Source organism: Buceros rhinoceros, unplaced genomic scaffold (assembly GCF_000710305.1).
Source record: "Buceros rhinoceros silvestris isolate BGI_N320 unplaced genomic scaffold, ASM71030v1 scaffold5396, whole genome shotgun sequence".
Lineage (NCBI taxonomy): Eukaryota > Metazoa > Chordata > Aves > Bucerotiformes > Bucerotidae > Buceros > Buceros rhinoceros.
This window is the reverse complement of record NW_010416789.1, coordinates 43,790-55,408: the sequence shown is the minus strand read 5'-3', so window position 1 is coordinate 55,408 and position 11,619 is coordinate 43,790. Positions and strand designations below refer to the sequence as shown.

Genomic DNA, 11,619 nt, shown 5'->3' with positions numbered 1-11,619 from the left:
CCTGTTTGTGTTTCAGGAGTGTGGTCACTTTGATTCCCACGCACTACACCTGCGCTACATCTCCACTCCAGCTCCACTTGAGCCACCTGCAGCATCAAAATTTGCTGATGCTGCAGTTCTTGGGAACATCTAATGTCCCTTCATCTAGGTCCACTCCTTTTACAGGCCATGTCATGAGTATCATCATAACTGAAAGAACTGCCACACTCACTGAATACTTCCAAGGACCTTAATTCTGACGTGATTTACTCTTCCTTTGAGCCACTGTTCACGATCGTTGATATCAAACTTCCCTTGCAAGCACTCCAGAAGCAGCACAGACATTTGGAAAGCCACCAGTCTCCTGGGCATGATATCGTGGATCACCAAAGCTTTACAGACCACAGCCGAGCCTTGGTCCAAGTCACTTACTCCTTCAGACATAATGGGCTAGAAAAAAAGACCTGACCTTATGTCCAGGGAATGGATGCTATCCTTGTTATGTGAGAATCTCGCCATGAGTGGCTGAATCATACTGCCTCAAGCCACTGAAGAGTAGTAGTCACATGAGTTATGGAGTATCAGGAAAATTGCTGTGTTGCATCTGTACCTCATAATGATTATCTAATCATGGTGCTTCCCTGGTGACTACAGGAAACGAAGGACTGTGCAAAGTTAGGTGCCAGGTGGATCCGGTGTTCGAATGAGATTAAACTACAGAGGCATATGGCTCCAGAACTTGGGCTTGGCCTGGTCAGTAGAGATGGGCATCACTTAGGAGTCACCCGAGGGGCACAGTCTGTGGCTCTATCTAATGGGAGCAGTTTTTCTCTAAATCTGTACCAAGCTGCCTTAGGGGATATTTATCAGGAATGCACAACTCTGGTGGTGTTTCCCACTCCACCTCCTGTTTAAAGCCCCATCATTCTGCCACAGGAAGGGGCGCAACTTGTCCAGGCATTGCTGCTTGCACAGGAGTCACAGCAGCATTTCTCCATGTTGTCTGGGCTTCCCATGCTGTAAAATGAGATAACGTCCTCGATAAACACAGTTACTGGAAGGCTCAGATCACTATGTCTGTGAAATATCTTGAGATTGCCTGATAGAAACAGTTAGAGAAGGACAGAAAGTAATTATAACAGAAGCATCCAACAGTGAGGTCCCGTCTAGCTTATCTGGTGACTCACCAAGGCTCGCTGCTGACAGTACATAACATCTCCTTTGGAATTTAAACAGCCCTGGTCTAGCAAACGGCTGCTCGGGTGATAAGGCTCCACAGCGAATGCCTGGTTAGGGAGCTTGCTGCACGTGAAGCCAGACAAATAAAAGAGCTCCATGAGTTAGCATGGGAAGTATCACTTAATGGTGCTGTTTACCACCCTGGAGCTTTAATTGCGCAGAGCATCAGGCCTTCTGACTGGGAGGAACACTGTGGGATCAAAAAGTGATGCTAACTCGAGGCCACGGAATTGTTTGCCTGGAAAACTCAGGCAGTGCTGGTCTCACCACTTGTTCTGCATCTGATTAACCGATGATAACAGCGTGAGGTTGAGAGCTCAGCCCTGAGCTGGACCTGGGCTGAAAGTCACGGCAGCTGGGTGTGTTTGTGTATATTTTCAGCAGCTTGGGAGCAGGCCCATGGTTGTGTGAGCTAATAGAAAACACAGTCTAAGTAGCGTCCCCCTCCTGCAGAGATTTCTATTCTGTGTTGCACAAGGGGGTTTGATTCAGACCGGCTTGTTCTCACCCAGTTAGAACCAACACATCTGTCCTAAGTCACGCCCTTATTTTTTTTCCCTTGGAAGTAAGGTGTAGGCGGGAATAACACTGCATATGCTGGAGTTTTGTCCTGCAAATCAAGTCCAAAGCACTCTTGACACTTTTATGCTTCTGTAGCAATTGCTCCCTTGGGTTTCTCCCAGCACAAAAGACCTCCTGAGGCCCTGCTAGGCTTATACCTGGCCTTAGGATGTAGCCTAACAAATCAGAGCTGTAAACAACACCCAAAACAGGAATGAAAAGGTAGCACCCCCAGATGAGCTAAGTGGTACATGCTAGTGAGAAGCAAGTCCACCTTAGATGAAGGGAGAAAGAGTTCAGAGGAAGCTGATCATTCCTTGGTGGGTTTTGATTTTGATTTTTTCCCCCACCTGTCTTTATTTGCTGGCTTTAGTTTATCTACTGAGATGAACCACACAGAGAATGGAAAGTGTTATATTCTTCAGCAGTGGTGGAGGTAAAGCCAAGCCAGTGAAACAGCCTGAAGCTGTAAGGAGTGTGTTTTTATCCTCTGCTGTTTACTTTTTGCTCCTCTTCACAGTAAGGAACCTGGCTTGCAAGATTTTAAATTGTTACATCCTCAGCCAGTTGGTAGCTGCTGTTAGAAATAATCTTTTTCATGATACACTTCCCTTAATCGGCCCTGAAAGGAACACATACCCTTTAGAAGAGCTCATCACTTGTCCTGGGTGAGGTGGTGGTGGTTACTGATGCTGGGAAAATCAGGGAAGGTGATGATGGGAAGGGTCTGACAGTTGACAGCTGCGATGTTTCATCACGGTTATTCACTGCTGGTGGGATTCTGCCTGAGGTCTCTGTCTGGAGCCGCTGTGAGCAGCCCTAAGGACCAGGCTACATCCACCCCTCCCAGCGTCCCACTTAAATACACAATCCAGACAAAGCCTGTGACTGAAAAAGGAAGGCTTAATTCCTTTCCTGTATTTTATTTATCTGTTTAATTTAATTTAGAAAATGAGCCACCAAAGTTGGAGGAAATTAAGTGTTTTGCTCAAGGTCGCAGTGCTTATACCGGAGATACAGCTCACCCCAGTTCCAGCCACATCATTTCCATCCCTGCACAGCTCAGCAAAAATCGATTCAGAACAAGTATTTTCAGACTGTGGTTTGACACCCTACACCTGTACACAGAGAATACCTTCGGGAAGCTCCTGAGGCTGCACGTGTGATGCCAGTTCAGGACATAACAGTATCGATAATGGCACTGTGTTTTCTTAGTACCACTGGTTCTTTGAAATGTAAACACGACAGCGTGTGACCCCACAGCTGATGGCTCCTAATCCTCTGGGATCCACCCCAAACCAGCTGCTGCTCCTGACATGCTCAGTCTAGTCCTCCAAGCAGAAGATAAAAATAGCAGCAAGCCTCCTACTCACTTTTGGAAGCCAAGCCGTGCTCGTCACCGCGGTACGGTGCTAGGTCTCGGCACACTCGCTGCCCTCATAGCCAGCGCATCCTCGCAGAGGGAGGCGTGTGAGGGGCAGACCAGTTTGCTCCAGGCTCTCAGCTTCTGGGTGGGACTCAACCCGTTCCACACAGCCGTCACGGCTCCAGGAGCTCGGAAGTGGCAGTGGTCTGCTCACGGTGCGGTTCAGAGGACACAGGGCTTAGATCAGCCTGTCTCTTTGTTCAGAGCCCCATCAGAAAGTGAACCGGTGTTTCTCCACTGACTGCCAGGGCAGAGGGTCTCGCCTAGACACAAAACAAGGACTTGTGTTCCCCAGGTGTTACTGAATGTAACTGAAATGGGTTAGTTTTGAACCCAGGGCTTACACAAGTGACTTAGTGAGCAAGACTTTTAAAAATCTGATTTACATCCATTCATCAAACATCCTGCTTTGTCAGCTGGAGACAGTGTTTGCTTCCAGCCTCCCTCATCCCTGAAGAGCAACACCAACAGATGGGGAGTTCCCCGTGCTGGGTCGGTGTGCTCGGCGTAGTGCAGGGATCGTTATCGCTGGGCTGAGGTGTGCTCCAGTGAGGGCACTAGAGCCTGGAGATGCAGGTCTGAGGAAGTTTGCCCTCAGCCTGCACTCTCCACTGAGGTGTTTGTCTTTAGAGTCACTCCGGGAGCTCGTGGACAATCCACTGGAGGAACAATGCTCCGGACCAGATCCTTCCAGCTGGGGAAGGATCCGGTAACCTTAGTTTTAAGCCTAAAGCTGATTTAAAGCCTTGGTAATAGAAGGCTCCTTTTGGATTTCAGCTCACTAGAAGCGAACAGTGCGACCTGACGAAGAGGAGCGTGGAAACAAAGCGAGTTGTTTCTGCCTGCCACTAAAGTCTGTGGATTTAGACACTTCTCTGTCCCAAGAGATGAACACAGTTCCTTACGTTTGGAGGGTGAAGCTTCTCACCCTTTTTGAAGAAGGGACTTCCTGATACCGCCCTGGAAAAATCCACAGACCATCCAGTGGTGTGTTTCTGAGAGACAGAACAAAGAGAAGCATTTGCAACAAGTAAGAACCAGACTAAATATTGAATGTTTGTTACTTCCCCTCCCACACACACACACTTATTTCCTTATCTGCAGGAGTGTAAATTTGTTGGTTCTTTTATCTACATCATGGACTGCTGTCCTTTGAACCACAAATAAAATGTGTGTGTGAATAATATTTCTCTGTGTCAGTTGCTACCAAAAGCTGTGAAGAATTATATTCCTTCCCTGGGACAATCTCTACAGTATTATTTTGAAAAACTGTGCAGGAGCTTGAGGCAGACACAGAGTAGTTCAAATAATTGATAAACAACTTCAGGCTTTCAAACTTACGCTACATTTTTCTATTGCGACTGGGTTTTTCCTCAAGTGATCACAAGAAATTTGCCTGTCAGAATCTTGTTTCTGCTGTTAATCAATTTATTTTTTCCTCATGAAGAAACAAGAGAAGCAATAACCGCCCTTTTTAGGTGTCCTGACATTTTTTTTTTTTTTTGACATTTGCTGCCCTGTGAAAACATGGCCAGCACATCTGCACAAACTGGACCAGATTATGAAAAGGAATTAAAAACCCACAAAGCTAGAGAATTTACCAGAAAGCAGGTGGCCTTCCTCACCCCAGGGAAGATGGAGAAATGACCATTTCTCCCATCGCTTCCCCCGGGCAGACACAGCAGCCCCTTATCAGGAGCATTCCAGCTGCCCTGTTTGTCACAGAAACCGGCCAGAGCGGGAGCGCACTCGTGGCCGAGGGAGTGATTCAGTGGTGATGGGGAAAGGCAGGTGGAGCAGGTAAGTCACCTCTAGACAGGAAGGTATAAAAGATACTTGAATTACAGCGGCAGAGCCACTTGTTCACAGGGAGCTGTTAGAGGTGACTTGTCCTGCCAGACCTACCGTGCTTGGAAACGACTCGGGAAGCTACCAGGGAGCTTGAACAGCAGAAGGCGGCTTATAAATAGAAAAGACCCTGAGCCTAAGACTATCCTCTGGAGAGAAGACTCTTCAGGGGTAGAAATCAAGAGCCCAGAACATGCTTTTCTCCTCCTAAACCACACTCTGAACAGGTATTTATAGACTTTAATCTGCTCTACACCTCTGAACTGCCGTGTTTCAGCTGCTCTGAGCTAGAGACATCACAAGGGTATCGCAGAGCAGCATCGGCCACTGTCTTAACTGCGTGTTCTCTTTTGTCTGGTTTTATGGCGTGGAAAGAAGTTTTCTAGAACTTGTTGGGAATTACGAAGTACTTAACAACTTAGTTTTAAATCAGTTTACGTGGCTGTCCTGAGTGGTTTAGCTGTTTACTGTTGTTCCCACAGTTTCTGGAAAGCCCAGGTAAACAGCTGGGGAGGTGAGGTAAATAGCTGCAGGGTGTGAGGAAACGCAGTGTGGCCAGGGAGGGCTGAACAATTGAAGATATATTGTCTTGTCTTTAGAAAAAGTACCAAACGTGATTGTGTAGTGCAAAAAAAAAGAAAAAAGAAAAACCAACAGAAAAACAAGTGAAGCCCCCGAACCCCAATTAATTCTCCTGAGATTCCGCACTGCAGGTCTTCACTGGGTCTCTCCAGCTCTAGCGAACTGCTCTCATTTGCTAGTACAGCCCAGGAGAAATCTTGGTCCCTGCTTTTGCTGCAATTTAATTTTCCCAATTTAATTTTATTTTAACTAACCCAATTTAATTTTCTGAGCATCAGCACTATGGCAAACAAAAGCTCCAAGAAGCAGGCACAGCCAACCTGTCCAGTGGGGCACAGCGTGAATTCAAACTGCCCGTCCCATGCCTCGGCTCTGTGCCCTGCTCCGGTTTAAATTCACTACCTGCATCCTGCAAGGGGCCACATAACACTTATAAAAATAAGTAGACTCTAAATTTATTAAAACTCACAAGTGTCTAGAGCATCAAATCATCTTTAGCAAAGGGGAAACGTGGGCAAAAGTTTGCGTCTTCATTTAAAAGCAACCGTTGTGAGTAAACATCCTCCGGTTTGCCGTCAGGATGTGCTGCAGCTCTAGCTGTCACATTACCATCGAGTACAAATGCCAACAGAACAGCTTTTCCACATCACTTAGGAAATTAGAGCTTGCATAAGCCAAGGCTCTCTCTTTCCGAGGTACCTTCTGCCACTGGTTTTGCTGCTCATAATTTCTGACAAACGCTCCAAGCTGAGGGACTGCAAAGAATTGGGCGTGGAGTTCTGCAAAACGGAAGATTTAGTGGGAAAAAAAAACACCCCACAAACAACAAACCAGGGGTTTCCCTCATCTCTGTGCCAACTTGGGCTTGGATTTGTAATTCATCAGCAGCTGCCAGATTGAGCTAAAACATGTGTGGTGAGCTGCAGCCAGCAAAAATTACATTAAAAAACATTGCAACTTGCTGAAAAGTGCAGATAGTCGGTGACTGACAGTTTAACAAGAGGAGAGGCTTCATAAAAATGTCTTCGTTTAGAATAAGAAAAAGAAGGGAGGTTCTTCGAGCTGGTTTCTCTCTGCGATGGGAGAGGGGTGAATACTGCAGTCGGGGATAAAGCAGACTTTTCTGCACACTGTAAGGAAGACCTGGTCTGCCTGCCGCTCTAAATGAGCCTCCTGTGCCGGGACGTGGAGTCCCTGGCCCATGCTGGTGAGCCACTGCTGGATCGAGGGAGACCTGTAATTACAGCGCCAATCTGAGCGGGGCCGGTTTGTCATCGGCAGATCTCCCCACACGAGGAATCAGGCCTGGCCAGTTCAGTGACACAGCCTCGAAAAATGTTCCTCGGGCACCACACAGCACCAGGGCTGTTGCCAGGCATTTCCTCCAGCTCCTCACTTGCTTTCGGGTAAAAACGCTCAATAGCTGGGAAGTCACGTATCAGAGGCACACGAAGCTGCACACCTAGCCTGGGGTAACTGGGATTCAAGGTCACGCTCCAGCCTTCCCAGCAACTTCAGTGGGCTGTAAACCAGTTTGCTGGAACTGGTGCATCCGCCTTTCAGCTCAAGGCTGCTGCTTGCGCCCCAGCAGAGCGGAGGGCTGGGGCCACGCTGGCACTCCCACGGGGCTGAGGACAGGGAAGAACTCTGTTTCCCCAGGGGAAACCAGAGCAATGAGGAAACAGTGGAAAATTCCCCCTGCTCTGGCACCAGGGCCACTTCCTCCAACACCGCCTTTCTTGCTGTGTCACAGTGACAAGACAGCAATGCTTCTTTTGCTGCTTGGGGCCGAGCACGGCACAAGCTTTGCAAGATAAGGGTTTCCTCACCTCCCCTGGATCCTCCGGAGCCCTGAGGGAGCTCAGATCCCACCGTGCATAGCCCGAAGCAGGCAGCATTGCGAGGTGGTCCCTCGCTTGCCTGCTCGGCAGCGTGCAGAACCGTGAGTGAAGGCACAAAGCTCTGTCTGAGCATGCAGAGATTCACCCCACGGCTTCCTCCACAACTGAACAGTGTTATCTGTCTCTTAGGCCTTGCTCATGCTGCCACCACATATCTGAGACTAATAGACTGCCATAGCGAGGTCCCTACTTGACCTCATGGAGTCTTCCGCTCTCCTCCCTGCTCAGGTGTCGGGGAGCACCAGCTGGGGTAGGTTTTTGTTGTCTTTTTTCTGCCCAGAGGGAGGCATGTATGGGAAAGACTGCACCCATCTATAATGGCGTGGTGGTTCTGGTGGAAAGGCTTTGGCTGGATGGTGGATCTCCGCTGGTTGCTTACTGCTTTGCAGGATGTTTAACTTCACCTTCGGTGTGCAGCTTCAAACAGGCCACCTGTGTCCCTCTCACCTCTAGCAGGGATCTGGTCCAGGCTCAGGAGGCAGCAGAAGTCATGAACTTGCTCTTTGTTCCTTTTAAGGGGTTAAATACAGGTCTGGTGATGGGTGTCTTCACATTGTTTAAAATGAAGGCTGTGGTTTTCTTCTCTTCTAGAGTCTCCCAGGGCTCTGTTTATTTCCCGGGGCTCCGTCATGTCGTGCTTCACACAGCTCTGGCACTCCAACACGCCAGACTCTCCCACCAGCCCCGTCCCTGCATCGCCGAGTGAAATCCCCATCCCCATCAGCCCCATTGTTGTCGCCTCCCCAGGAGATGGCAAGAGGAAGGCAAGGTCTCCAACCGACAAGCCAGGCTCTCCGAACCCGTCGTCTCCAAAGCCAGCCTCCCCTGTAGAATGTTCCATTTGCTTCAACACCTACGACAACACCTTCAAGACACCCAAGCTGCTCCAGTGCTCCCATGTTTTCTGCCTGGAGTGCGTGGCCCGCCTGAGCACAGGGCTGCCCCCAAACCAACCAGAAGACCAGCTCCCCTGCCCCTTCTGCAGGCAGCTGACCAACATCCCCCTGGAAGGTGCTCCTGCACTCAAGACCAGCAAGGAGCTCCTTGCCACGCTGCCTCCGGAACTCCAGCAGGAGAAGGTGCTCTGGATGGAAGGGACCAAGCTCTGCTGCCGTCAGTCATCTGAGGATCCCGAGAATCCAGACTCGTGTATCTCCATTGACGTCGCCATGAGCAAGCCAGAGAGCCCGGAGGCCCCCCCAGCAGGACTAGCTGGGAGGCTGTCCCGCTGCGATATGTGCGATGACTGGAAACGCATCCTGCTCCTCTCTGCATTGATCATCATCATCTTCTGCATCATTCTGTGGCCAGTCCAGTGTGCCCTGAAGACAGGAAACCTCCGCTGCTTCACAAGGACCGTTGCGATGAGCAGGCCAGAGTATCTTTCCCCTAAACACACCACAGAGGCACCTCCTGTGACACAAACCCCTTTCCAGTAGCAGCCCCTCGCTCCTGTCCAGCCAGGCTGTTGGCTCCCTCCCCACGGCGTATGGGGGAGGCAGAAGCGGGGCCCCCTGCCCTGATGGCATTCCATGGGTTGCTGGCAGACCCCATGGCCCCCTGCCCACACTCCTCCCATGTGTTCCCACTCGGACACACACACCCACCTCCAGCAGCTCTGCTGAGACTCTTGCCTGCCAAGCTGTTCCCAGCCCAGGGATGCTCCGAGGAGCTGCCTCAGCATCCTGCTGCCAGACTCTCCATGGAAACCAGAGCTCTGCAAGCAACAGGCAGGTTTCTAGGGCTGTTTGCCTGCAGTGGCACAGGGCCATGTGCCCTCTGCGCTGGGCACCAGGTGACAGCAGGCACAGCTCCCCCAACTCCCTCAGGGAATAAAGGGCTATTTTTGCAAACTGAAGGATCCTCATGATTATTCCTAAGAGGAGCTGGGATTGGGAGGGTAAAGATACATCCAAGTCGTTTAAGCAGATGAAAATGATCCTTTTTGCACACACTTGGAACGGTTCCGTGGCGCTTTCCAGTGTCGGAGGTGTCGGTGCTGCCTCCTGCTGACAAAACAGGGACCTGGCACTGCTACCCACCTGCCGAGCCCTGTTACCATCCTGAGCAGCTTTCGAACAGAACCGACTAGCCCCTCTACTCGATTTTCCCAAGATGATGCTTAGAAATCACCCGTCCCCACCGGGAAAGCGAGGGGTGAGCTCTGTCAGCACTCTGACGCAGCAGCATCACCCTGACCCTACGGCCACCTTCACTTGTACATCTCACAGGCAAACAATTGGGCAGCTTTACCCTCCTAATCCTAAAACATGTCACTGTTCAGACACAGGCCAGTTGCTGACACTCTTTTCATTTAACGCAGTGATCTTCTGATAGCGATTAGCAAGAGTCTTCATGATGAAGGCAGCTCACAATTCAATGTTTTCTATTCACACATGGATCCAAGACAGTATTGTATGCAAGTGCCACACGTATATGTATTAAATTATGTTTTATACAATGCGAGGTGTCAGTCTGTAGCAATTACTCCCCACTTCCCTTCTTCCTTGCAGCTCTTGATGTTCACTTAGTGCTGAGTCCAGCTGCATTCCTGGATCAGAGCAGCTGCATGGCGGGGGGCACGTCTGTCCCTGGCCCTGTCTTGTACAATCCTGCATGTGTGGGCAGCTTTATCCCCTAAATTCACACTTACCACCCTCTAGGCAGTGGTGTCCCAGGGGCCGCATCCCTCTGCGTTTACCTGATTTGACCTGAAAAAGTGAGAAGCTGCAAAGACTTTTACTTCTTCCCAGCTGGATGAAAGATGCTCCCAGTCTCCCTTTCCAGAAAATTTAATTTGAAATAGAAAAGGCTGAAGCAACAGAAGTAACTCAAGTCTGTTGCTATGCAGAACTTCTGAGGAAAGCTGCTGCACATGCTGTATCTGCGACACCTCCGTTGCTCAGCTGCAGGCTGGTATTATCTGCGCCAGCCACATGTCAGCAGAAACTGCAGGCTCCATAACCGCTTCTGCCGAAGTCACTGGGCTGGACAGGGATGCTCGCTTGTATCATCCTGCCTGTTCCCCCACAGAAAGGGCATCTTCACAGCACCAGTTAATGTGTTCTTGGAAAAAGTGACTCACCAAGACTTAAGGCAGAGAAGGCACTTCCATTCGGGACCAAGCCCAGCAAACAGACACGAGCAGGGATGAAGTGCTTTGTCATTACACCTTTGTCACCATTCGACTCCAACTCATGAGACCTACAGGCAGGGGAGAGGGAAGTAACTTCTTCACCCTCATAAACCCTATTGCTACAGTGGCAAACAGGCCACAGATGTTCTTGCAGCTCCAAGTGTTCCTAGTAATGTCACAGCATCCTCATCCCTTGGCACTTCCCCTTCTCACCCTGTACTTGGAAACACAGGTTGAAGGTTTAGCTAACAGGCAGCTGAACCTCTCACTTGTGCATAGTCAGAAAGAAGATTCAAAGCAAGTGAAAACAGGGCCCTGAACTGTAGCATTTGGTGATGGGAGACATTCAGGATGCCCCATTGTCCAGCCATCAGCCACTTTCCTTAAAAGCAAACTACTTAAAAAGAAAGGAAAAAAACAAGCCTTGAGAATATTCAACATTTATTAAAAGTGCAATAAAAATAAACAGTTCTCCTGTCCCTGTGACGAGGGACCGGGAAGACCAGCCAGGAAATACAGCCAAGGTATGTCATTGCGCTTTTGTCCAAGACCTTCTGCTCAAAGCTTGGAGCTGGCACTTCAGGCACTAACACCCCAACCCTGCAGTTCCAAAGACCTGAGAGGACTTTGACACCAGCCCCATGCAGGCTCTGGAGGTTCAGGCACTGGTGGTGAGTCTGAAGGCTGCCCACAGAGCAGAGTGCACCTTTGCCGCTGATGAATCCTGCAGGAAGGGATTCTTTGGCCTTAGGGCTGGACCGGCAGGAAGCACCAGCAGTCGCAAGTCAAGACTCATCAACAGAGCTGGAATACTCCACTCGGTGACGTGCTCATCTTCATGGCACTGGTCAAGTCACAAACACTCCTACAACACCCCTACTCAGCAGACACAACACATGCCTTGACTTATAGTGCGGGGGGGGGGGGGGGGGGGGGGCAGGGGGAGA

General features: G+C 49.8%; 1 protein-coding gene across 1 annotated transcript; it reads left to right on the top strand.

The window, feature by feature from the left end:
* The first annotated feature begins 8,165 nt into the window (after window positions 1-8,165).
* On the top strand, window positions 8,166-8,975 carry LOC104495013 (RING finger protein 223-like). The gene has a single exon (XM_010137927.1). The coding sequence runs from the start codon at window positions 8,166-8,168 to the stop codon at window positions 8,973-8,975; it is 810 nt and encodes a 269-aa protein (XP_010136229.1).
* Window positions 8,976-11,619: the final 2,644 nt, after the last annotated feature.